General features: G+C 38.3%; 1 protein-coding gene across 2 annotated transcripts in view; it reads left to right on the forward strand.

The window, feature by feature from the left end:
* The first annotated feature begins 2,099 nt into the window (after positions 1 to 2,099).
* Positions 2,100 to 27,136, forward strand: part of CAMK4 (calcium/calmodulin dependent protein kinase IV) — a 133,891-nt gene continuing 108,854 nt past the window's right edge. Inside the window, exon 1 of one of the 2 annotated variants that reach the window (XM_053931490.1) lies at positions 2,100 to 2,348. In XM_053931490.1, the coding sequence (XP_053787465.1) occupies positions 2,170 to 2,348 (179 nt within the window). In that variant the 5' untranslated portion in view covers positions 2,100 to 2,169. The remainder of the gene's footprint in view (positions 2,349 to 27,136) is intronic. The other variant, XM_053931491.1, reaches the window with a different exon arrangement.

The raw sequence follows: 27,136 nt of genomic DNA on the forward strand, positions 1-27,136 counted from the left end.
AACAAGGTCCAGTCAGTTTTCAAGGATGTTAGCATGGTGCAATGCAGCTCACTTTTGAGTCAGAGTTTCAAGGAAAGTAAAATGCCTTTTCTAGATATACCCCAGTTAAAAAAAAAAAAAAAAAGAAAAAAAAAGAAAATCCGCTGGTGCTATGTTATTTACCAAGGAGTAGCTGAAGGCTCATGTAACTATATCTATATTGTTAGAGATATGAACCTGATTGCAGGTACCTGGATAAATATAATGCTGCTAAAATAATTTCTTCAAAAACCCCACCAGAACAGAATTATACATGCCCTTTGGTTTACAGAATACATTAGAAATTTTACAAAAAATACGATGTGGAAAACCACTGTCTTCTAAGTGTGCTGATTTGCCATTTTGTGTGTGTGTGATTGTCTTCATCAGTGACCATTTCTTCTCCCAGGAGATGCTGTTAGCACATAAGATGAAAAAGTGTCACCTATCAGCCAAAGACTTCTGAAGAAAAGCTCTGCATGAACCAGCAGAGACAGAGAGAGCTGAGGGGTTGAAAGAAGGCATGAGCAGCAGTGAAAAGGCTGCCTGGTGCTCTGGTGCTGATATCAGCCCTGTAACTGTGGGTGCTCTGAGCATTATGTTCATCTCAAATGAAATTTGGCATTGCTGTCAAACTGTATTGGATGTAAGTTGGTTTTCTAACCAGGACTTTGGGTTACTTTTTCCTGACTTTTCAAATATGATTTTGAAAATTATAAAATCTCAAATTACAGTGGGGTCTACATTTTAATTTTATAATGGCAGTAAGTAAGCTTAAGGTGAAAAGATTTTATCTCTCTTTTATCTATCTCATTTTTTATCTCTCATCCTTTCCCACTACTAACGAACTAGTTTAGGACATACTTCTTCTGTTATCTGGTTACTCAGAGAGAAGCATTTCTTTGTTAAGATCTTTGAGAAATTAAGAGGTTCAGAATTAAGATTAATTAATTGCCCCATCTGGTTACAGTAAGGAACTTATGGAACAGTAAGAGACAGACATGTTTATGAGGGGAAACAGATCATTTTGGAAAACATCAATACACCTGAATCAGCTGAACAGGATACTGTGCTTTATTTGAAGAAGAAATACCTATTTAAAAAACAGGGCAGTGAATTGTGGTTGAAAATTAGAGGACAATACTTCATCCCTTCTGCAGTGCAGGTTCACACATGGTCCATTTTACCTCCTGCCTGTGCTGGCATGGCAGTATGAGTGGGTGTAACAGCACAGAGAGGATGTGAGTGGGATTGATCTGGCACACTATGCATGCGAGGCACACACAACTGCTGCTGTTTTATTTTGCCACTATACCAACAGAAACAACCCTTCTATAGATGTTTCTGGCTAAGGATTCTGCAGTCGGAGATGTAGCATGCTTTAGTATAATTCGCATGCATTTCATAACCTGCAGATTTCATAACCTGTTAAAGAGTGGCATTGCAGCAAAGCAATTTTATTTCTCTATGGCTTCTTTTTGTTCTCTGGTGGGAGGGGAAGATGTGTTTTGGCGATTTTTATAGTAATGTTCGAGAATTTGTCAGTCTCATTCTTTCCCACTGCTGTTTGCCTTGTTCAGCCTCAGCCCCCACACCCTCCTCGCCAAATTCACGGCAGAATTCCTGAACTCCCGCTCGGAAACTGGCAAAACGCTGCAGCATGGCGGGCCGGCGCCCACCTCGCTACGGGCTGCGCATCCTGCCCGGCCCCGCCGCACACCGCCCGCGGATCAGGATGCGATTTCTCCCCCCGTGCGGTTGTCCCCCCGCGGGCCAATGTCCCGCTCCCGGCGCCGGTGAACTCTCGGCGCTCTCTCCGCCCCGGGCCGGCCCCGGAGGTCTCTGGCTGCAGGCGCGGAGCTGCCGCTCGGCTCGTGGGAGGCGGATGGAGCGGGGCGGGGGGCGATGGAGATGCATCCCCCCGCCCCGGCCCCGCCCCGCTGCCCCGCCGGGGTGGGGACCCGCCACCGCCTCTCCAGGGCGGCGCGGGGGGAAGGAGGAGGAGGGGAGAGGGAGGGGAGAGCGGGGAGGGAAGGAAATAAGTAAGGAAGGAGAGAAAGAGGGAGGGAGGCGAGGTGTAGCCGCCGCCTTGTCGCTCTGCGTTCTGCAGCCGGCGCGGAGGAGAGGACAGCCCCCGGCAGGCGTCCCGGCATGCTGAAAGTCACCATGCCCTCCTCATCCTCATCCTCATCCTCCTCGTCCTCCTCATCCTCCTCCTCTGGGTCCTCGGCCGCCAGCCGCCCCAGCTCCGCCGCTCCCGACTACTGGATCGATGGCTCCAACAAGGACACCCTGGCTCACTACTTCGAGCTGGAGTCCGAGCTGGGACGGTGAGGCGGCGCCGGGCCGAGCCGGGCCGGGCCGGGCCGGGCCGGGTGGGCGGGGGGTGGCCGGGGCTGGGTGTCCCTGAAAGCGTCGCTATGGCCAGAGCGGCAAAACTTTGGCTTTCGTGAGCGGCAGCGGGAGACCGCGCGGCTTTCACCAGGGGCAGGCTTTCGAAGGAAAAAATCCCAGCTCCCCGGGAGCCAAGCCGAGAAATCCCCGGGTGAAGGGAATGATTTTTTGGGAGGTGGCATCTCTCCGCTCGGCGGACGCTGGCCCGAGCGGGCGGCTTTTAGGCAGGGTACCTGTGTGCTACCAGTCCCCGTGCGCTGTCGGCTGAAGGGTGGGCATCACTTCGGGAGCGCCGAAACGCCGCCTCGTTCACGGCATCCCTTCACACCAGACCTTCCGCCGTTCTCTCCATTAGCGGAACCTTGCGCTGACGAAGCTCCCACCCGAGATAGGATTCCCTGAATAGGCCTCTGCAAGCAGGGTCCTTCCCATCGGGGTGCAGTGTAGGTGAGGGAGCTGCTACATCTTCATTCATTAATTTTTGCACACTGCCCTGTTGATGGTCCTGCCTAGCAACCTCAAGGTCCCAAGTGTTTAGGTTCTTAAAAACTGAAGTCTGGTGTAAAAACGCTATATCTGACATGCAATTTTTGCCCTCTTAATGCATTTGTTAGTTCATGTTGAATTTACAGGTAGAAAATAATGTGCAAAAAAGTGGAAAATTACAGGTCTTTCAAGTTCACAGTACATGACTTAAATGTGTAAGTCAGTAGGTAGCAAATAGCAGCTGCTAATTTTGCCAATGACAGAGCATGAAAACTCCTAAATAAATGTGGGAATTTTGCGGATAATAGCATGGGTGCCTTGGTAGAATACTTTTTCCAGAAAGGACATGCAATGAAAGTTATTGTTACAAAGTATACCTGTGCTTTTCTGTACCTTAACTGATAGGGGCAGGAAAGGTGGTAGAAATACAGTATAGCATAATTCTTGACTTTCTGCCTAGGTCTTATGCATCTGCTTCTACTTTTTTCCCCTCACTATTGTTACTATTCCTAGCCAGATTTAATAGGTATAGTTTTATGTATGCTTGTCACATTTATATTTCACTTCACTGTACCCCTGTGAAGAAGCATAAAAATATAAAGCAGCAAATATTGCTGTGTTGGTTGTGTCTCTAGAGTTGACAAAAAAAGAAAACAAATCAAAATTCTTGGTGAATTACAATGGTTGATACCACCCATCATCTGGATCAGTACTCTTCTCTGGGGTCTGTCTAGAATCCTCCCACCATTTGTGATAGTGACTGCGGGCTTTGCTTAAGTATAATATGTAGTGGTGATACATCTTGGGTTTGTTGCATAAGGAAGGGTTTTTAATATGTGAAATCACCAGTGTTTGGTAGGAAGAGTTAATGCCTGTAAAAGTACTAAAGATGAGATGCAATGGATTTTTCCAACTTGCAAGGTGAGAGAGTAAATGCTAAAAAACAAACAAAAGGTTTGAATATGGAAGATAACCACACCCAAGAAGTGTAGAGATGTGAGCCATTAGGTCTGCACTGCTCCTGGATAGAGCTAGGAAGTAATATTTAAAACAAAGACAATACAGGAGAAAACAATAATCCTAATCAAAGATTAAGAGGTAGAGAAGGGACAGAAGAACATGCTTTGAGAGAAAATTTCTCTAATGGGTATGGCAATGAGATCTTGCTCCTTAGTTCCCAAGGCCAGCTTTGAGATTTTTTCAGGGCCAGCATCTAGAGTGTTGATGTTGTCTCAGAACCTCTCTGATAGGTGTATCAAATCTATAAGGAAGATCCAACAATCCCTCTTGGTGCCCAAGTGTAATATAAAAGTGTATTGTTTTTTCTTGGTAACTCTCTCTTCAAACTTTTAGTTTTGGATATGGTTTTGAGTATGTCTACAAAAAAAATTATTCATTGCTTAGTTAGGTTAGTGTTGGGGAGAATGTGTCAGATGAGGCTGAATAATGTGGCTATGTGATGCCTTTAGATGCAGTAAATAAAGTATAATGGAAAACATTGTCCTAAATTATCTTTAGCAAATACAGGGATTGAAAGATGTCTTTTGGCAGACTCCAAAGACCTGCATTTGGACAGCTGTGGCCAAATATGGGAATTTCCATTTGGAAGGAGTGCTCCTTGTGCAAAGTATATCTGACATATCCCTAAGATGTCTTACTCTGTAACTCTTGCTTGCATGACTAGCTAAGGCATCATGGAAGAAGAGGGAAATGATCCTTTAGAAAGAATGATAAATGCCTTTAAGCTTAGGTGGGAGTCAACAGTCGTTTTTAAACAGTGGAGTTCCACAGGAATCAGTTCATATGTCTGTGCTGCTCAACATGTTCGTAGATAGATGGGCTGAACAGAAATATTTGCTGGGCTTTGTAAATTGTCAAGGGTTTAAAGGTTGTGTTGCCTATGAAGAATTACAGAAAGAAAAAAGCTTACTCTACTGTTGGGGCATTTAAATGGCAGATGAAATTTAGTCTGGAAAAATAAAATGTCATGGATTGAACATCTCATTAGAGGTGCTTCTTGGCTGGTGTTTTTTTGTTTTTTTTTTTTTTGGTTTTTGTTTTGTTTTGTTTTGTTTTGTTTTGTTGGGTTTTTTTTGTTTGTTTTTTTGTTTGTTTTTGTTTGTTTGTTTTGTTTTGTTTTGTTTTTCTTTTTCTTTTATGCAGGCTCTTTGGGGTATCTGTCAAAAAATGGGGTATCCAGTCAAAACTCAATGACAGGAGGTAGGGCCACTTTAGCACAGTGTACTGCAAGTCCTGGCCACTGGAAACTATCTATGGATGCTAAAGGGTTCCGTGGACTTAATGGGCAGCTAGGCTACTAGTTTACATGCAGGAAATCCACTAAGACTGATTAAGCATGAAGACGCTAACTCTTGAACTGTAATTCTTGAGAGTTTTGAGAGTATTCTCTGACAGTGCTAACAGGAGTTTGCTCTATTCTTACATTCTACTTGAGGCATCTGTGTTCAGTCACTGTTCATACTCTGGGCTAGATAGGCCTTTATTCTCATTCTCTTATTCTGTTTTTATGTTCCACTGGAGCCCTGATTAGTTCACCTTCCTCTTAGTCCATTTTTACAAGGGTTTTTGTGTATAAGTGAAGCTCAAAATACTGTAAATGTGAATTTTGTGTTTTGCTTTTAAAAATGTCTTTCTGTTACAGGTTGCAGTTGCTGATGTAGAGTTTGGAATTTTGTTCTGAGTGTATTTTATCTAAAAGCTTATTTTCCACACTCACTTGGAAAAAGATGTTGAAAATGTTATACTCTAAACTTCTATTTCCTTAAGGACTAAAACCTTTTGTTACCCTTATATATCTTTTGGTACAGAGTTTCTGAATTCAAGGCTGGTCTGAATATGGTATTTGAGTGAAGAAGAAATTCAGTAATGATTTTTTTGATACTCAGCAATATTACAAAAAATTTTCTTGGTTGGAATTTTATTTGACAGGCACCCTCTTTGCCTAATTAAGCAGATGAAAGTATTTCCAGTCAAATCCTTTGGGTTTGCTTTCTTCCAAGGTTACCTTTTCCTGCATGGGCAGTCTTTTAGCTGTCTGATCCTTGCTGAAGACTGAGACTGAAAGGCTCTCAGTACCTGGCAACTTAGCTTGGACTGACAGTGTGAGCTGAATTATAGGTGGTTTATATCCTTGAGTTTTTAGCACAGAGAAAATTTAAATCTAATGTACAGTTTGAACTCAAGATTTCAGTGTGCAGAATGGCGGCTTACTCTGTGAATCCTATTTATGAAAGCAGTCATCCTAACATGTATTTTTGAAATGGCAGTAGTAGATGAAATCAGCTAACTTCTTTGTTAGCTGATTTAAGCTAACAAAGCAAAAACTTCTTTGTCAAGCTGATAAAAGCATTATTTTATAGAAATTGATTGGTTTTGCACTTGATGCTTGGAAGTTCCAACAGTTTTTGCTTTGAAAGCATGCCAATTATTTTACTGTCCATCCCTTCATTAAAAAAAAGGTTCTTTTTTCTGTTCATCTCAAGAGCAATTTGTTTTCCAGCCTTTTTGCCTGTTTATTTTGAGAAATAATTTTCTCAGTGTGCTTTAGGGTGCATTTAAATTATGTCTGTCCCTCCTTCATAACACTCTTATTCACTTGTTTGTGAATTTTTTTTTTAGTGGACCTGAGGATTTTTCAAAGTGATGCAGGGATGCAACTGATAGACAGCACATGTCTGTGGTGCTAACTGGTCTGAATGTGAGCGTGGAGTCCTTTTAGGAATCATGATGAGAATTATCTTTGAGCAGAAATTGCCTGTGTAGCTGTGCCTGTGCCACAAACTGTAACTTGCTTGCTACCCTCACACCTTCAGACAAGCAGGAAGCATTTTCCCTCAGACAGTTCCTGCCCATAGGGAAAGTTGTTTAAGATGTGGGTCTGAGGCCTCATTTGGGAACCTTCTTGTGTTTCGACCTTACTCTGAGGTAGGAGGATGGGAGATAGAGTGGGCAGGGTGAAGTTTCTGACTTGGGTACCAGAAACCAGGACTTGCAGTGAATAGCCCAGGCTTTGGCAACTAAAATTCTTTACTCAGCACAGGGTGTGATTTTTTTTCCCAGTTTTGTCGGGTTCAGTTCAATAACTGGTTGATTTGGAAGTAAAAAACTGTGTTGAAAAAGCAATGAAAGAAAATTTACTATTCCATAAATAATACCTGAAATGAATAGGTGATCAATTCTATGTAAATTTAACAGCTTTCTCATACTTAAAAAAAGAGATATTAATAATGAAAATTATGATAGAGAATAGTTATTTCATGATGTTCAAGTTTTTTTTTGTTTTCTTTTTTTTTTCTGTCAGCCACTATGCTTTTATGTCACTGGTTTAGATAATGTTTTCTAATTTGACAAATTATATTTCTAGTGGAAAAAATGAATAGCTCTTGAAGTACTCTTAAGAATATTGAAGAGGTTTTTTTACATAGATTGGTTTAAGGAGTGATAATCATATAATTTGTGCTAATACAAGAATTGTCATGCTTGAAAAACATCAGATTTAACTGCAAGAAGTAAGATGTAACGAAGTCATTCTTTTAGCATATTATGGAAAGAATCATAGAATATCTTGAATTGGAAGGGACCTAGCAGGATTATCAAAGTCCAAGTCTTGCTGAAGAGAGAAAATCTGAAATCAAATAAGTATTTTCAAGAGCCATTGAAAGAGAGTGGTTGTGGAATAAGCCTGTGTGATTCTGGGTGGAGAACAGATAAATGTACTGAAGTTCTGTAGTATCAGAAGCACATAATGTGTTCATTCCACTAAGTATCTTTTGTGTGTGCAAGTGTGCACACTGTTGTGTAAGAGATTGTAATGGGCACTGTTTCATAGGCAGGATTCTTCCAGTAGGAGATGTTTAAAAGCTTGCTCACATAGTAAATAGCCACATTTTAAAAGACCACCACTTATGAAAAAAATCATTGAAAAAATACTCAGCAGTTTGCAGTAGCCTGTGCCCCATCTGTGGAAATGCAAGTGCTTGCTAGAAAGGGGTAACTGTCCTCTTCAGTCACTAAGATCAAAGAAGTTTTATTTTCCTAAATATTGTCTGAAAAGTTCAATAAGGAAATTTTAAAAAATAGTAATTCCCAGCCCTTATTTTGTTTGAAGTGTAACAAGTTGAGCCAGCTTCATTGCAGTAGATGAGAACAATTCTTCTGTGGTCTTCTGCTATCCACAGTATTGACTGGGCTTTGAGAAAGCAATCTTCTGACCTGGACGTTGTGTGGAAAAACCTGCAGAGGTTTGAATATTATTTTCATCTATATATATGCAATATGAAGGAGCCATTAGTAGGAGTTCCCACTGTATAACAATAAAGAACATGTACTTCCTTGTGCTTTCAAAATGAAGTAGAATTTAAACATATAAACTTGCGTATTTATTTCCTCTTTGCTTCTTTACTTAGGCATTCTTACCATACTTCCTCTGTTCGCAAGAAGCAAACCTTTATTATCTAAACAATCAGTAATTTCACAAGGAATATTCTTTTCCCAGTACAGAGATGATAATTCTCAGAAAGGGAAACTATTTATGCCTAAAAGTTGGTGCTGCTTTTTGTTCTTGGTTTGTCTAATGTTTTTTTTTCTGATATTTATAATTTCTGTACCTCTTCCATTAAAAAAAAAGGGCAAGAATGATGCATTTTACAATTATTCACTGATATACTAGAAATTCTCTTACATTTTGGTGTTAGTGATGCTTTATTTGGCCTTGCATTGTCATTACTATCATTGATTACATTGAGTAACCAATGACAGTAATGGCAGTAACCATTACTATCAATGTCATTACTATCATTGGTTACACTCTGTTAAAACACACACCTGGACACCTCTGATAGACACCTCTGTTGGGTCCATCAATATTTGCATCTGTTGCCCCTTGAATAGATTGAAAAGGTGTCATTTTGCTCCTTGCAAAATTATTCCAAATTATGAGACCATGTAACAATATGACTTTGCTGCGAACAGGTTTAGAAAGAAACTTTAAAGTAACAAAAAGAAGGCAGGTTAATTACAATAAAGTAAGCCTGTTTATTACAAAGCGAACAACTGGAAGCAAAAGCCTCCGGCTAGACCGGAGACTGTTTCAACAGCTTAGTAATTGTAACCTAGGGGTGTTTCCAGGGAAAGCGGCTCCGAGGAAAGAGCCGGGTGTCCGACACCCCAGGCCTTTTAAAGTCTCTCTCATGTCCTGATTGGGGCGCTCAGAATCCGCGCTGTGACAGGTCTATTTCTCCGTTGCTGATTGACTTATAAGCTGGTGCAGTCTTGGCCAATCATTTTGGAATTCTCGACTCCCCTTGGTTGGTCTCTCTTCCAATCTTGATTTAAGTTGTGGTTGTGTTCTGTGATGTAATACTCCTGAAAGTTTCTCTGCCCCTCCACAAAGATTGGCACCCCAGCTCCTCCCCAGTTCCACTCCCCCTTTATACACGAGTAACAGTACTGGGTTTTTATATAAATAATCCCAATTTGTTAGTTGTACACACATTTAACTTGTATTAACAACATTTAACTTGTATTAACAACATTTAACTTTGTAACAACATTTAACCATTGTTAACTACATTCCCCAAAGGTTTAAATTTTATTTTTGTTCATAACAACTTTGCAAGTGACCACTCAATGTGTAGCAACTAAAGATTTTGAATTTGAATTTGATCTTCAGGGAATGAGAGGATCTACCAAAGTGGATTTGGTTCAGACACAAGTAATGGCTTGAACAACATGGTGTTGTAGGTTATAAGTTTGCCTTCTTTCATTTATGTGGTTATCTGTGCTAGAGAAAAAGGGCTATAAAATGTAATAGAGAAGGAAATGGGAGCCCTCTTGAGGAACAAAAATAAATATAAAACAGTTGACAGTTTACTATCTATATACTATGGCATTTTGTGAGGGATAATGTAAAAGCAAATCCAAGAGTCATAATTCACAGCTTGAAAAACAAAACACTAAATTTTATGCCCTTCAACAAATGTATAGTCCGTGTTCCAATGCATACCTTGCTGTGAGCATCCATATGCCACAGATAAGATGCCAGAACTCTAACTTTATCTCAGAACTGATGTCATCTCCACATTCCTTTTCCCCAGACCCTCCTCACCAGAGACATGTGATAGATCTCTCCTCTGGCCTGTCTCCAGGCATTGTGAAGGAAAAAACCAAAACCAGCTTGCTTAGATTTAAGGAATAGCTGTCAATTCTAAAACAGGGTCATGTATGTGTTCCTCTCCATACCTTTCTCCACAATAGTTTCTCCTTCTTGCAAATATTCATATTTTCCTCTCAATTGAGATGATTATAAACACACCAATATGTTTACTTATTTTCAGTCTTTTGATCTTTAAAGCATATCCATGTCTACCAGGTTCACTGCCTTTGGGTACTGACACTGCATCTTAATATAGTCAATTTAGTGTGATTTCATTAATGAAGACAACCCTAATTGCACCACAGACTTTAGCAGAATGGAATGCAAATAAAAAAATTCAACAAATGTCTTGTTTTTATTTTTTTGTATTGAGGTGTCTGGGAGAGACAGTCAATCAGATCAGCTGCCACTGGTATTATCTTCAAGTACTTCTCAAATAATGTTCATATTGATTTTCTCTGAATAGTCCTTGTTAACAGAGTCACACTGACAGTGCCAAAGGATGTGGTATGTGATTTTATTTTGTACTTAGCTGTAAAAAAATTAAACACGCCATGTTGAAATGATTGGACTTCTGTACCCTTCTATGGAAGGCTGGACATAAATTGTGCAGTTTTCACTTGATAATAGGAGCTTTTACTATTATATTTTTTGATTTTTTGATATTAGTTGTTTGAATTTTATTCAAACTTAAGGACATATCTCTTTCAGATTGTCTCTAAATACAGGACAATGTTTGCTGTTTTCTGACATATTAGGTGTCCTGCACCAGCCTAAAGTTGTGGATCAACAAGAGTATTTCAAGAGCATGCTTTGGACCAGAAAAAAAATTCAATGCTTTTGACACACTTTGATTGTTTTATATTAATGTGGTGGTGTTACATAGTTTTAGATTTTTGCAGAGAAAATTTATGTTTTGGTAAGGCTTATAAGGCCCTGAGAGAGTCTGCCAGGGATGAGTACAGACTTTTTTTTAATGTATTTTTTTAACCTATTGACATATTTTCTAATTTAATGAACCACAGTTCTGATCTGATGTACAGTGCTTTACAGATGTTTGGGTTTTTGTCTTCCTGATGGAGAATGTGTTTGTCAGCTTCCTGTGCTGTGGAATAATGATTTGTTAAAACTGAATGCAACATATACTGAGAACTCCAACATCATTATCATAATCTATGCCCAGAGAGCTGTAGAATACATGTACACTAATGTTTTTAGCTGCCTGCTTTGAGTGATCCTTCCCTCTACATTCTCTTCAAACCCTCATGATTTTCTGGCTGACTAGCTTAGTAAAATTAAAAATGAAAGGGTTGAAATCTGATTTTGTAATGGGAAGAAACACTTTAAGGCATAGGTATTGATGACCCCTTAGGAAATGACTGATTACATTGTTTAATGACTTTAGGCTTCAAGTGATCAGAGGAAGAAACCTAATAAAGATGGAGTTTTTCCCTTCTCCTTCTCACCCTTCTGGTTTTTCTGGAGATTCTTTGCAGCATTTTCAATGGAAGCTGCAAATGCTTGTGGAGCACTGTTCACTGGTCCGCTAGCTAACTGTCAGAGGATTAACTTGAGTTGAAAGAGGGAGGCAAAATTCTAGTCTTAAAAAATGTTACTAGAACAACAAGTAACTGATAATATTGGAGCAACACATATGACACTGAAAAAGCAATAATACATTCATTTTGTTCAGTGCAAAGAGGAGGAAGATTGGTATCTTATTCTCCCTTCATGGCATTTTAATTCAAGAATGGCTTAATTGTAAACAAGAACAGAGTTTAGTAGTTAAAATTAGCAACTGATGAATTCTAAGTAAGATTAATAATCAATATGTAGTGGAAGATCTGCAATGAAAGAGACCCTAAAATTCATGAGCATGTTTTTCTTCTCTGTCTCCTAGAGGTAAAACCCATCTCCATCTCTGTATTACCTTCATAATAAATATGTACATAAATTATTTTTTGAGTTTAAATTAAAATCCCATCTCTCTTCATAATTGATAAGTATTCAAAAGTAGGTGGAGCAGGAATAAAACTGAGTGAAAAAAGCAGGTTTTTTCATTGCTGTAAAAGTTGTTCAGAGAATTGATTTGATTGACAGTAGCATAAAGAGAATATTCTTTTCAGACAATCATTAATTTCAAATGAGAAAAAAAACTTTGGTCACCTTCTCCTTAGCACAATGGTGTATCATTTTTGCCACTTGAATATTCAGGTTGCCTAGTAATAGTACACTAGCTCATGTTAATGTGCAATGATTTCATATGGTTTGATCCATACTAGGCTATTTTCATTGTTCATTCTACACTGATGTAGTAAAAGAAAAAAACAAAATATTTTAACCTCTTCACATTCTTTTCCTACATGACTTCAGAAAAGATGAAATGTCATTTGTGATGGAAAGATCATATTAGATGTATTTCCCTTGCAAATGGCTGTCTAAATTAGGGCTGGTGAAATGTATTCTTCACATAAATAGCCCTGCAAATCTTACTTTCTTTCTCTTGTCAGTCTCTATTCTGTGAACTGGTTAAGTTTGCTATTTGTGAATTAACACAATAAATATATACCAGATAGCCTGTTTAAGTAATTTGCCATGGTGTTTCTTATGAATCATGTGTCTTAACTGTATCAAATACCTGGTAATACCATTTTATTGTGTTTTGCTCTAACTCACAGCTAAGATAGAATAATAATGATTAACAAGATGTGTTAGTCACCCACAATGGCATGTAGCCATTAGCAGACCATATGTAATTCTTTAGAGCCATACATGTTAAAGCTTGTTTTATCCACATATTCTTATCTTTGCAATAGTTAATAGTCATATTTGAGGGCTCTGGAATTTTCATCCCATGATAAATTTCAATATTTTGACATTTCTCTTTGTTTTGTGTTAGAATGAGTATTTGAAGTACTTACTCATTGTGGATAAGGGACAGTTTCACACCATGGAATTATTCAATAATTTTGTATTTAAATTTACAAATCTTTTCACATTTTGTGATTTGTGTTCATTAAAGACATTCTTCACTCAAAGTAACCAGATTGCAAGTATGAAGTAAGTTAATATCTTGTGTGATGGTGCCTTGTGAGAGCTCTAATTCAGGTCCCTCTTAACAGTTTTTGTCTTGTGTCTTTGGTTCTTGCTTGGACTGTGTTCTACAGCTTTCATATGATTTATTTCCCTGCTGGAACATAGAGAGGTTACAGACGCTGTGTTCATATACTGCCTCCAGTTACAAAATTCTCAGACTTTTCTAATAAGAACAATAAACATTATTGAATGGGATGGCATGGGGTCACATTTGCCTTTTTTACAACTGCTGTCTTGGTGGCTTATAGCTGTGTGGTTGTTTTTTGCCCAAACTGTATGTTTTCCATTTTCCTTCTCTGTTTGCAGTTGATGAGATTTTATAGTGGCGTTTTTGTTATTTGTCTGTACTTCATGACCGTGCAGTTAATGCAGCTAAATTTTATCCCTTTTCTCTTGAGCCTACTCCCCAGGTAGTAAGTACAGGGTTTTTCTTTCTGGTATTGTAGCCCTCTGATGCACTGCCAATGCCTCTCCATCTTTATCATCAGCAAACTGAATCAGCAGACTCCAAAGTTTATGCCAAAGGAGATAATTAAAATATTAAATAAGATGTAGAACCAACTAAAGGCACAGTGCTCAAACATGCATGTCAAATGAAAGCAAAAACACTGAAGTAATATGCAATGTGTTTCTGGCAAGTTTTAATGAAGGTTAGATGCAAAGGCAAAGAGACTGAGACAGAGAAAAAAAAATCCTAAAAGCAAATGGCTAATAAAATTGTTCCCCTCTATACCATTATTCCACTCCAACTGAAACTGAAACAAATCAGAATTTTTGCACTATTGCCCGTACCAAGGATGAATCTCTATTTTCCTTTGGTGATTCCTAGCTCCTTTAGCTAAGGGAGTCTATTCTCACCTTCCCTCTCCCCAGCTCCCAGTGCTTTCCCTAGAAAGAGAAAGCACTCAAATGCACTCTCAATCATCTTTATGCAAAGAGGAAGAAATTATCTCCATGTATTTAATGGGCACAACTTCAGAAGCTGCAAAATTGGTCATTCTGCACCTGTCTTCTTGTGATGGGTGCCAAATAATATAATTGGTGTGCTAGTCAGGAAGCTGACAGAAATCTTGATGTTTCAGTAGATTAAGTTTTAATATGCAGATAGGTATAATCCTCCTCCTGTTTTTGAAATGTAGATTAAGTGTTTATAAATGTATTGACTCCTGAATGTGGAAGGACTCATCTCCAGTAAGTTTGTCAAACAAAACAGAATATGTTGGCATGCATTTGAAAATTATGTGGGTCTGTTAGTTATCTGGGACTTGATAGGTCCTAATTTTTTATCCAACCAGCATAATAGTTGCAGCTGTGACAAGTGACAGCAACATTGACATAAAATACTTGCCTTCATATGTATTATGAAAAATATATTTTAAATTTACTTGTAAACATTTTATCTGAAAATATACTGTGGAGGAATTGTGTTTCTTTACTCCCAGGCGGTTGGTTATGGTAGTTCTTCAACAGAGGACTACATCTGTGAATTAGAATTATTCACTTAAATTTAAGAACTCCTTGTGCACGCCAAGGAGAAGAGAACTACCTTGACCATGATTACAATAAAATTTTTAATTTAGAAGAAAGTCTGTAAATATCTGTACTTCTGTAACAGCCTTTTAAATATGAGCAAGACAGATGAGAATTATGCCTAAAATCGGTATGTGATAGTTTTGCAGAAGAGACTGTACGACATGGTTGGCCATATTACCAGGAGCTGACTCGATGACTCAGGAGAGTTCTCAGTTGTCTTCAGAATAACTGCATTGATTTTCAGTGCCCTCTTGTTGGCAGCAGTAAGTTCAGTATTGATCTGTTGACATCACCAAAGGATCAGCCAGATTCTCCTAGTCACATTCTTATCTCAAATTGAAATCAAAATGTCTTTGGGGGCCAATGTACTCTCCTACATCCTTAATGCCTGGCTAGTGGAAAAGGTACCTAAACTGCAGTTGTTGCCCTCAGAGATGGGCATGCAGTGCACTGGGTATGTGTGTTTTAGTGTTTAAAGGAAACTTAAACTTGCCTTCCAGGTAGAATCAACTCTAATGATACCATGAATGTGCTTTTCCATTTTGCTTTTGTGAAGACACCTTGTTTGGAAACACAGAACTTTCCAGCTATTTCAGTTTCCAGAACTTTCAGCTATTTCAGAGTCTACTGAAATGCCCAGACCAGCCCCTCAACCTCCAGAAATCTGAAGCTAAATCTGAACCTTCATTTCTGTTCCTCATACCCAAATAGTCATGTAAATTTGCATGCAGTGCTTGAGAGGTAATACAGAATCACAGAACAGATGTATTTGGCAGAGATTTATTAAGATCATCCAGTCCAACTCCCTGCTTAAAAGTTAGTTAGAGAAGGTTTCCCAGCAGTGTGTCCAGCAGAGCTTTGAGTAGATGGAGATAAACTAGGGAAGGCATTCACCCAGTGAAATTATACAAGGGCTAACACTTAATACCTCTTAACAGTTGTTGGGTTTTGGGTTGCCTTTTTTTTTTTTTTCTTAGTCAAGGGCTTGATTTGTGTAATTTTTGACTACATATCAAGATGTCTTTTCTTGTTATAGTAGGACAATTATTTTATTTAATATTGGAAATTAGGATTGCATGCAAAATTCATAATTTAGTATTTATTTACAGGGAATTTTCTCTGCCATTTAATACCATTAATACATTTAATTTAATACTGAATCTCAGTACACACTGGTTGCAGCTGGGCACAGACTTACTGTGGAGAAATTGGATTATAAATAATTCCCAACCAGCTATTTTCACCTCATTTCTCATTTCAGCTCCCTGGGTAGCAGATACTAGGTCAGTTAGACTTATTGATGACCTCTCTGCACTGTGAAAACTAAACTTTTATTCCTTCCCTGTTTTGTATCTCTTAACCAACTACTAATTCATTGGTGCTTTCTGTGGTTTCTTCAAGTACCTGTTTTGAGGGACCTTGTCAAGTAACTTCTGAAAACCCAACTATCAAAATCAATCAAACCTACTTTATATTGAAAATCTTATTGAATCTTTCAGAGAAGGTCTGTGGTTTTGACACGTAGCTTCTCTTTACTGAAGCCACTTGAGTTCTTCCCCAGGCTCATATATGTATCCATATATCAACAGTTCATATTCTTAGAGCTTTAAATTACTTCAGCCATATAGAGCAACAGTACAGTCCTTCAGTTCCCTCTGATTAACATTTAAAAAAATTGTTGTCACATTTGTTCTGTTTCAGTCTAAAATGGCTAAGTCAGTGTTGTACAAGAGTTTAGATATCACTTTAATTTAAGCTATTTCATCCATGAGTTCAAGTTAATCAATTTACTAGGTCTCATCCACTGCCCATAATGTGCTATTGGTCATTTTATCTGTTTTTCCCATGTTTTTTGCCTCTTCACTCTCTCTGTGTGAGCTTTGAAGACCTTTTCTTTTTTCCATCTGTCTTCTGAGTAAAGAAAGATTCTAACATTGGAAAATGTCAGATTTATCACAGGCTGTTCAGTAGACGCAAAATCTGTAGAGAATTAAAATTTAATAATGATGGTGCAACCACTTACTAGTGTATTATGGCCATTCTGTGCTTGCTGAAGAGATCACCTTCAATACAGAATGTTTTCCATTTGGTGAAAAACAGGTAAGATGTTACTGTCCCGTCATTTGATGCAAATGCCCATTAACAGTAGATCTTAGGGAAGAGTGAAGCTGCAGAACTGCTGTTCATCCTTGCAAGGTGTCATCCTACACCTTCCTTTTACTGTGCCTTAGCACAGGTTAGGTAAGGTGAAGGTCGTCACATATTTTCCCTATTTTTTATGTTTGACCACATGGTGTTAGCCCCTTTAAGTCCAGCAAAGGAGAAACGTGCATGACTAAATATAAGCAAAAAAATTAGTTAAATTATTCTAAATCCCCATGCAGTGCCAAATCCCTTCATCTTTCTCTTTGATGAACTCTGCAAGGGACAGACAATTTTGAGAAGTTGAGGAATAGAAGTTGAGTTCCAGCCTAACCGGCAGATAGAGAAAATTTATCTTGTGTTGTAGGCAGATTTTTTGGTATAGAGATTGTGAATTAATATTATGAGTCTTGCATCAAATTACTGTTTTTTGGGAATTCTGGAATTTATTTATGTAATATTTTTTTTTATAGCTTGTAAGAGAAATACATGTGGCTGGAATAGGCTGGAAAATATACTGTCCTTATTGGATGCTGAAGTATGTGCCTAAATGACTGCCATTTAGCCTGACAGGGCTATGTAGGGGTGTTTCAATATCTACTAATCAATAATCTGAATGACGGCTCCTTGGCTGGTTAGTCCTTTCTGTCAGATTCCATTGTCCCTGTATTCATCTGTGACCTTACATTACAGCATCAGTTTTGTTGTAGGAAAACTCCATTTTGTTTAACTGCTAGGAGGTAAAACATTTAACTGAAACTAACCACTCTTATCATTGTCCCTGAAGCAATAAAGTGCTGTTGTGAATGCTCTATAATTCATGTAGCTGCTGTGAATTCAAATGTGTGCACTCACGTGTAGGTGCAACCTCGGTTGATGTGAAGATAAGTGGCAAGCTTTTAATGCGTAGCAACTTTTGTGATTCCTTTTGATGTCAGGTGAATGGGAGCCACTAATGAGAGAGCACAGGTAGGATGAAATTAGTGGTAGGTATTTAGAAGCCTAACGTAACCCTTATTTTTTTTTGGAAATGTTTGTTCCATCTTCTATCAGTGATGGACAACTCATCATTCCAAATTTATGTTAAAAATTCTCTCCAAAGATGGTCAAAAGCTATTGGTCATAATAGTTCTTAAGGTTCAATAGAGATTATAAAATGCCTGCATCAAATAATGGAATTATTTTGGGTGGGAAAAACCCTTAATATGATCCAACTGTAAACCTGATGCTGTAACATTCACCACCAAATCATGACCTCAAGAACTGTGTCTCAATGTCTTTGAAATACCATGTTGCTGGCCATTTCTCCTTGGATTCTGGGGAATTAATTCTGCTTCATATCTCTGTCTCCCAGCTCAGGGGCCTGGGTACCCCAAGATAACTAATCTGGTGTGGTGCCAGTGCTCTTGGCCACAGGGGCACCGTGGCTGCACAGGTTTCTTCTGCGCCTCATCAGGTGAAGAAGTCTGAAAGTGTGTTAAGCTTCAGCAGCTGTGCAGAGCAGCCTTTCTCTTCTGTGCTTCCCCACGCCTGAGATGCTCCAAGCATCCAAAATTTCTGAGGCACTGGTGGTGTCCTTTCCCATAGAGGTGCTTAGAAGAAATGTTTTGAACCTGCTCTTTCTTTCATGCTGACTCCACATCTCTTATTCTCAAATGGTCAAATTTCTGCCAGCAGCTGCCGTCCATTATGGCTCAGAAACGTCCAGTTGTGGCTACAGCTTTCTTGTCAATTTCTCATTTTCTCCAGCTAAACTCTCTTTTTATGCATCTTCTTGGGGTCATACTTCTAACAACATGACACAAGATAAAAATCCTCCTTTCTTCTCCTGTTGCCGCACTGTGCTTCTGTGAGTAGTGGAAAGAGGAAAGCCAAGTGAGAATATTCTTCCTTGCTTTTAGGTTTTTCAAAGAAAATGCAGAAGGCTGTAATCCCTGATTTGGCCTTTCCCACAGCCTTGATTTGTGTTAGAACTTTCTGGTGCTGGGAAGCAACAGTGTTTAACCTGATCCCCCAGTCATTAAAAAATGAACATTTTCATGGACTCTGAAAGAAGTGTTATTCATCTCAAATGAACTGAGCTCAAAAAATTGAAGAGAAGACTGGAGAATGAAATGAGCATTATGATGCACAGAAACTGTTGATTTATTGTGGAGTCAGACTTCATTTAGGGCTCTGCCTTGAACTGGGAATCCTATGAGGATTTGCCCTGCCATGTTGAGATTCAATGATCAATGATTCCCATTCAAAATTCAATATAAAATACATGCTGTGAGCATGCCTTTCTTTCATGAAATTCTCATGTTCCAGACTCTCTACCAAAGTAGCTTAAACTACCTTGAAAGATAAAATGAAGTGTGAAAATTATCAGTTGGCCATGAAGACTTTTGCCTCTGGGTTTCATAGGATTAGACTCTAACGGGGTTGGGTTGACTAATGGGAGGGATGTTCACTGATTTTACACCAGCACCACCACCAACTTTCCCCATTTCCAACTATGAGACAAATCTACTACTGAAATCAGTATTTTCTGACTTTTAAGCCTGAAAATCTGCAGATAGGTCAGTGTTCTTTCACCACTATACAAAGTGTTTTTCAGCTTAGACTGCCATTATGAAACAAAGGTGATTTGTTTTCCACCTAAAGTATATTTAACATAAAACCTGATCTCTTCAAAAATGACAAAATGAATATTTCACTGTAGAGCACATTTTTTTGTTAACATTTAAAACAATTTGCCCACAATATCATGAGCAAATCTTGGTACAGAGGAAAAATAATGGGAAATGTGCTATCATATAACATAAATTTTCCTAAAATTTCATAAATTCAGATTTAAAAACTGTATGCAGCCTGGGTTTTTTTACTTCCCTGACTGATGGTGAGAAAGGAATTGTTAGTTTGAAAGCTGCCTTCAATTCATTTAAGTGATTGCTTGGGTAGGCACAGTTATTCTTGTTAGATGCAGATACTTAAGTAGAAGTCAGAGTACTTGGAAAACAGACTGCATCATCTGCCTGCTGCTCTGCAGTAAATCCTTTGCTCACCACTTCTGCAAGTAAGAATTTTGTTGTACCATCTGCGTCCTTAAATGATGGTGAATGATTCAAGAACAGTGATGCTTCTTTCTGTATAGTGGTCCTATTGTTCTCTTCCTTCTACTTAGCAGATTTCTTGTAGAGGAATGTTGTTTGTTTCTGCTGCTCAACACCAAGAGAGTTATATGCGGAGCCCGAATAGTGGTGGTCCTGAAAGATATTTGGAGACATGTCAGGCACCTTTTTTGTTTGGATGTGCTCCTCTGTCTGCTCCCTTCAGCTATGGGCTCAGGACCCCTGGGTAACTGAGGAAACAGGGACTGCAGTAGAAGGCATTTCTGCCCCTTCTCAGAAGTGCTTTCCATGTCCTTGCAGCAGTTCTGGCCCCGTCATGCAGCCTGCACTCACAGCCAAAAGAGAGTGGGTGATTGGTGTCTCTTCCACCTGGAACCTCATCCAGGATTATGCTGTGCCTCACCTCTTGGGAGTGATTGGGCTGGAAATGAGAATATACCATGACAAGTGGTACATACACCACTGCAAACTTACTTATTTTTTCATTAATGTTCCAAAAGGTGCTTCTGAGTTTCAATCATTTTAGTTTTACCAAGACTGAAGTAGTTGCAGAACTAAAATTTCAGTAGTGCCAAGGATGAAAGATTCCTGTGCTCTACTTAAAAAGCTTCACCGGGTGACTTTTAATGAGTTAGTCAGTGGAGAGTTTCTGCAATCTACTGATGTTTTGCATAGGCTGGCAAAGAGAGAGAGTCTGTCATCGCCTCTGTCAGCACCATTCTGTGGGTCTGACTGCAGGCTGCCTGAGACCTTCATATGCACACATGCATTGAGAGACATCAACTTCCTGTGTATGTAATATCTACTTAGTTTTCACAAAAAAATGATTACATTGATCAGCCAAGGCTGGGACTTTTTCAAGTCCCTTGAGTAAATTGGGGGATTTAAAAGCATTGAAAGTCCTCGTGTAGCCATACTGACTGAAAAGCAGCAGCTTCAGGTAGAATGATGGAAGGAAAATCTGTTATGCTGAAGGATAACAGGTTTTGGGGATTTTTTGCTAATACATTACTTGTAATTTGTAATTACATTAACTTGAATAATTCCTTTTGAGGGAAACTGCAACATGCATGTGGGCATGCTCTGTAAAATATTTTTTATCATTCTCTGATAAAATATTGTAAGTACAATACATCAGGGGTGGTTCATGCTATTGTTAATGTTATTGTTAATGTTATTGTTTAATATCTTATGGCATAAAGAGCTATTTAATGTTGTATTTAGGTATGGTTATCCTTCCTACTTCAGGCCCAATAAGATTGGGCTACCTTACCATCTTAGGGTAGCTTTCAGAGTGAGACAGTGTTCATATCAGTTTTATATCAAAAACTGCAGGATTTTAAAGGTAGCTCTGAAATGTGTAGTCCATTTCTCTCTGCTGCTTTTTATGCTATTATTTGGATTTCTTCCTAGAAGTTGTGCTCCATTGTTGGAAGTATTTCCAGATGTTTCCATGGGGTACTTGCTTTGTGTGATTGCTGTCTCTAAGGTGGTGTTTGCATGTACTCAGATCTTTATAACATTGTCCCTTAGCTCTTTAGCAGTATTTTCTAGGAGTCACCAATGTATATTTATAGATACTTATGAGCAAAAGATGAAGTAATAAACTGTGTCATCAGACATGTATACAGGTCTATTTGAAGGCAGGGATTTTGCAGAGGAACAAGCATTTGGATTTCACCAAATGGAGATCAAGACTCACTGCTAGAAGCTATGCTTTCTTGCATATAATTGAGGATCATGATTTTGCTAGTGTGTTAAATTCTTCTGTGCTATGACTCCCCTAGCTCAACAGTCTTCTTTTACAAGAGCTTATATTGTGACCACTATAAGCTCTGTTCTTTGAAAACACAAATAACCCATCTCTTCATCTTTAGGGAGAAAAGACTTTCTTTTTACTTTATATTGAAGTCTTCAATTTTCTTTTCAGAATGATTTCAGACATCATTATTAAACTATATCCAGCAGTCTTCTTTGCTACCCTTACCAAATGCTTGCATGAAAAGTAGCAAAAGCCCGTTGCTCTTCACTGGAAAGACTAAAAAATACAATTTCTAAAGAATGGAAAGTAATTGAGAGCGCTCCAGAGTGCCTGGACCAGTTCAAAGTACACTAGCATATAGCATCAATTGTAGCAGTAATTTGCAGGAAACTGTCAAGACAAAGGTAAATGTATATATGTATATTTGTATGAAATAACAGAGGATGTGTTCAGCTGTCTCCAGACTTGCAAAGATTCAACTCTGTGTTGAATAGATCATGGGGATGTAGAGATGCTTTATTGGATGAATTAACTTCATCTGGAGATTCACTTTCCCTGAGGGAGGTATTTGTTTCTTTCAAGTTAGTTGGGATAGGGTCTTTCTGACTAGTTATTTAGATTGTCCAGATCTATTTTAATTATTGTGTGCTCTCAAGCATACATTCCCACATTTGGAGTGTCTGCATTGAAAAAACCCATTGATTTTTGATTTGCTGAAGCAATCATGACCTGTCTATTAATGACATCTTATGGTAATCCATGAAAGTACCGAGCAGCAACAAACACAGGAACAGATACAGGACAGTTGACACATCTGTCCATTTGAATAAATTGCAACTACTTTTGACTCTCAGATCATTTATAACTTTTATTTCAATGTGTTTACCCGATGTTTCACTGACCCTGTAGTGTTTTGTCCTAGACTGTCTCCCTGTTATTTCTGAGAAGGGTGTGTGAGACAATGTCATAAGCTGTATGAGGGTGAAAGTGTTTGGCATCTGCTGTCTCCACTTGTAATGAGGCCTATTACAGGGGAGAAAAAAAAAAGTTTGATAATGGATTGCTCTTGAAAAATTAAATTTTCTTTCCAGTCATCTCATCATTCTCTGGTGCTGACAAATACTTTTCATAACGTTTCTTTTTGCCCCTGGTATTTCACCAGTGCTCATAATGTTTTTTCTTTTGGAAACAGTGGCAGCTCGGCTTTCTTATAATTTTCTCAGTCTTCTAATAGTTTCTCACTCATTTCCCCTGAGTTAAAAAACAGCCACTTGTGGCTTTGAAATGTCTTCAGATCATGCTTTAATATTCTGAGATAAAACTAATGAAGGCAAGCAATTTTGATAACATGTAATTTATCTCTCCCTAATGTTTAGCTATTACAAAGTTGTTAAATTCTTCTGCTCACCTGAAAAACTGACCCTTTAGTGGAGACAGGGATTAAACTTGAGCCTTGCTTGACTGCTTTTTTTTCACCTCTGGATCAAGTAGCTGCTTAACAATGCTCCTGGTCTTTCTTGTAACTCTCCCTTGCCTTTGACCCTTCATGTTTGACCTTGTTTTTCAGAGATGCCCTGTGCAAGCCTTTGTTTCCTTTTACAACTGTCATTAGTGATATGACCAATTTTGTTTTGGAGAGAAGTTTCTTTGTTGTTTTGATTGGGTTTTTTTCCTGTTCTTCTTTTTCCTCATTGTGGTTGAGGGAAATACCAAATTGCTATGTTGGTCTTTTATTATACTTAGCTCTCTCTGACTTGCATTGGACTAGTTTGCACTGCTGCTTGTTGCTCTGTTTTCTGTGTACTTTCCTGGATGCTCTTGCTTTAAGCTTGCCTGTCTCTGATCCAGATTCCTGGGTCTGAGTTTGCCTTCTAAACAGCGAATCAGTATTCAGTTAGTTATCTATTACATACTGTACCCTATGACTACATAACTGTTTCTTGTGATTTTTCAAAATCATTCATATTCAGCACTGAACAAATGTAGATTATAGAAAACTGTTCTGTTTTTCCTATGTCACTTTCCCTTTTTATTTTTTCCTTTTTTATTTATTTGCATTTCTATTCATTGAAGCCATATCCTTAACTTCTTGTACAGCATTCACCTCTGAAACATTGCATGTAGTAGTATTTAAGTCACATAGCACATATACATAGTTTATCTGCCAAAGTTTTTGTACTGAATTATATATGACATTGCTTATATTTATTACTTTCAAGAGACATTGAGGAACAGAAATAAAGACATTCCCATGGAATATTGAAAAGGCTTTTGTTTAGTGATATAGCAACCAGTACCTTCTCTTTGAAGCTGGAAAGTTATTTTCTATAAATTGGCCTTCCAAACAGAGCTGTCAACTGCAAATAGAGTAAATATTAGCTATTTAGGTAAACATAGCGTCTGAGATTGAAAAGCAGGATGTTTTCTGTTGCCATCTGTGTAGCAGTTGTCTTCTGGGCAGTTTTCCTTATCTCCTGTCAATGGGCCCTTCAGTGTCTTGCCACATGACTCAGAGATAACTCCCTCCAGGAGACGTTTCTGTTTAACAGGTGATCAAGAACCCACTGCATGACTCAGAATGACATCAGCCCATTGTGAAATGCTCTGCCCAGGGGGGAGGAGCTAAGCATTCCTACCTAGATATATTCTGGGATTTTCAGACAGGCTGGCAGCCTTCTCACAGGTTTCCAAGAGGACAGAACTGGGGTTTCCACTGGACCACTACACCTTTTCTGCAGGACCACTGCTCCAACAGAAACCACATCTGCCACTCCAAGAGGACTGCAGCCACTCCAATTTGGAGTGCTACCAACACACTGACCAAAGGGGTGTCAGGCTGTATTCTGACTTTGTCAGTGGTCTTCCTTTTGTATTATTGCATGTATTTTGTTTCTTTTCCCTTTTCCCAATAAATTGTATTTCTGACTTAGAGTCTCTCACTGGTTTTGCTTTCAAACCAGAACATATAGTCATTGTCCATTACAATGGATTGTACATTAGTAGTTACATGGGATATCTAGTGAAGAGTTACAGCGGGCTTTTTCCAGACAGAAGAAATGGACACTTTATGTATTTACTCATAAATGGCAGAATACACCATTCACATATGTAGAGATTTGTCCCTTTTCTAAGAAGTCTGTTAGTAATTATTCTGAGTATCTTGTATACCTACACACATTCATATGAATTTTCCAGATTTATTCAGGGAATTAGTTTCCATAAAAAGAAACTTATATTATACAGCAACTATATTCAAACATGACAGAGTCAAACACAGTCAGGATCTTTTGCATAGAGGATTCTGTCAGTTTTGTTCAAGCTTAACAACCTTATGGTTCTTTTCCACGAGATACTGTGTGCAGTTTTATTCCTTCTGTGAATGGGGAGATGAAGAGAGGTAATATGTTTTTGGGCTTGCTAAGAAAAGAATACACTTAGTAGTACAGGCTGATTTTTCATTTCACAGGGCAGAATTCCAGGTCCTGTGACATGACACAAATTCTTAGTACTTCATATAACCAGCTGTGCTTATTTCATCTCTGAAAGGCAAGAAAACCTAAGGGGTGAAATGGTGCTAGTATCTACAATTGATAGCAACAAAACACTTTGGAAGAAAATCTAAAAAACACAAAATCTGAGTAGTTGTAGCATTATTTACATTAAAATGTTACAATTTACCAGATGCTCCTGAGTACTACATTTTTTGATCCTTATAAAACTGAGAGTACTTTTGTTTGTACTTCTGATCTTTCTAAAAAAATAATTTAACTTACTTTTTATCTAGCTAAAAATCTGTCCATTTCAAGATTTGGGAGTCTTTTTTAGGTAGGCACCTCAATCCAGCTCCATAGGAGATCTCGTGTTACAAGAGCCAAGTTCACACTTTTAGTATGAGACACAACTGTACCATTGGTGTTTTGCAAGAACTGCTGAACCTTTCCAACTTTTACTTTCAGAAATAACTGCTGACTGAGTGGGTCATAAAATAAGCTTAACTTTTAGTTGCATTTTGTAGATCCAAACAACTGTCTAGATTTGTTTTTAAACTGTGACATCAGAGTCGCAGTTCCATAAACTTGTATGGTGTCTTGCGAGGTGATATCCCTCAGACTATATAGGTTTGTGTCCTTTTACTCAAGAAATGAACTTCTTCAGTTAGGAATGCAAAAAAGTGTATAATGGCACCAGTGACTATCTGAGGAAGTTGCCGCCTTCTCTTCCCTATTGTCTGGTCTGTGTTGGCCATTGCTATGATGGGGATGTCACATGCGTGGAGTAAAGAGGAAGGTATAATGTGCAGTGAAAAACACAGAGGCATGTTTATAACAACAGATTGGGCTTTTCATGTAGTTTTATAAAAGTATAGCATCAAGATGAGATGCACATTTTTAACATTTCAAGAGAATATATGTGACGTGAAAGAGCTCATTCATTAAGATTATAGATAAAAACTTGAAAGTAGTCACTAGGTGTCTATTGACTCTGTTGACATGAAGAGCAGACAGTTGCACAATCAAGATTACCTTAATAGATTTATGAGGACAAAATACTCTTAAAAACATAAATATTTATATTGAACAATGTTTAAAATAGATCACTTGAAGATACAAAAATTTCTGGTATTACAAAAGCTCACTCAATGAGGGTCAGTTTTATCTGTGAGAAGGAGACATATAGTATTTTAATATTAAAGTACAGAAAAAGACAACTAGAAACACTTCAGAAAGTACAGACAGCAAGTACATGATGTAGTGAAAGTCAAATGTCTGCTCTCAGAACAGATTTCTTTGACTTGTTACACTGAACATATTTTCAGTTGAATTGTATGTGTCCTCAGCTGATTCTTTATTCACAATTCTTGAAATGCTAACTGAGGTCCTAAAAATGCATGGAGAAGAATAACCCCCAGATGGCAAAAGATTAATTAGGAATATGCTTAGAGCCCGAGGCCATTCACGTTCATGGCTGTCCAAGTAGTCAAATTTTACTTTCAAAGAAATTTTGTACTTAAACTTAGAAGGGATGGATTATGGGACTCTTTGAGGCTCTGAATGTTACATTGTTGAAAATGTTTTTCTTCCCTTTCTTTTTTCTGATCTATTATATGGCACTCATGGAATTAAGCTTGGAGCAGACTCGTGGAGCAGACTCAAAAATACTTTGTATTTAAATCTTTTTTTTTTTTTCTTATTTCCTTTAAAACCTATTTTATTTATTAGATATTTATATAAATGTATTTACCTGCACTAAATTTGCAACAAAAAGAAAATTTTTCAGATTGATTGTAGTTGTGCAAATTGCTGGCTTGTTGTGAACCAATACTCTTCACTTGAGGAAATTGCACATGAATTATACGTAAAGGCTGTACTGCCATTCAGTGGGACATTGACAGGCTGAAGAATTAGCAGAGAGAAACCC

Source organism: Vidua chalybeata, chromosome Z, assembly GCF_026979565.1.
Source record: "Vidua chalybeata isolate OUT-0048 chromosome Z, bVidCha1 merged haplotype, whole genome shotgun sequence".
Classification (NCBI taxonomy): domain Eukaryota; kingdom Metazoa; phylum Chordata; class Aves; order Passeriformes; family Viduidae; genus Vidua; species Vidua chalybeata.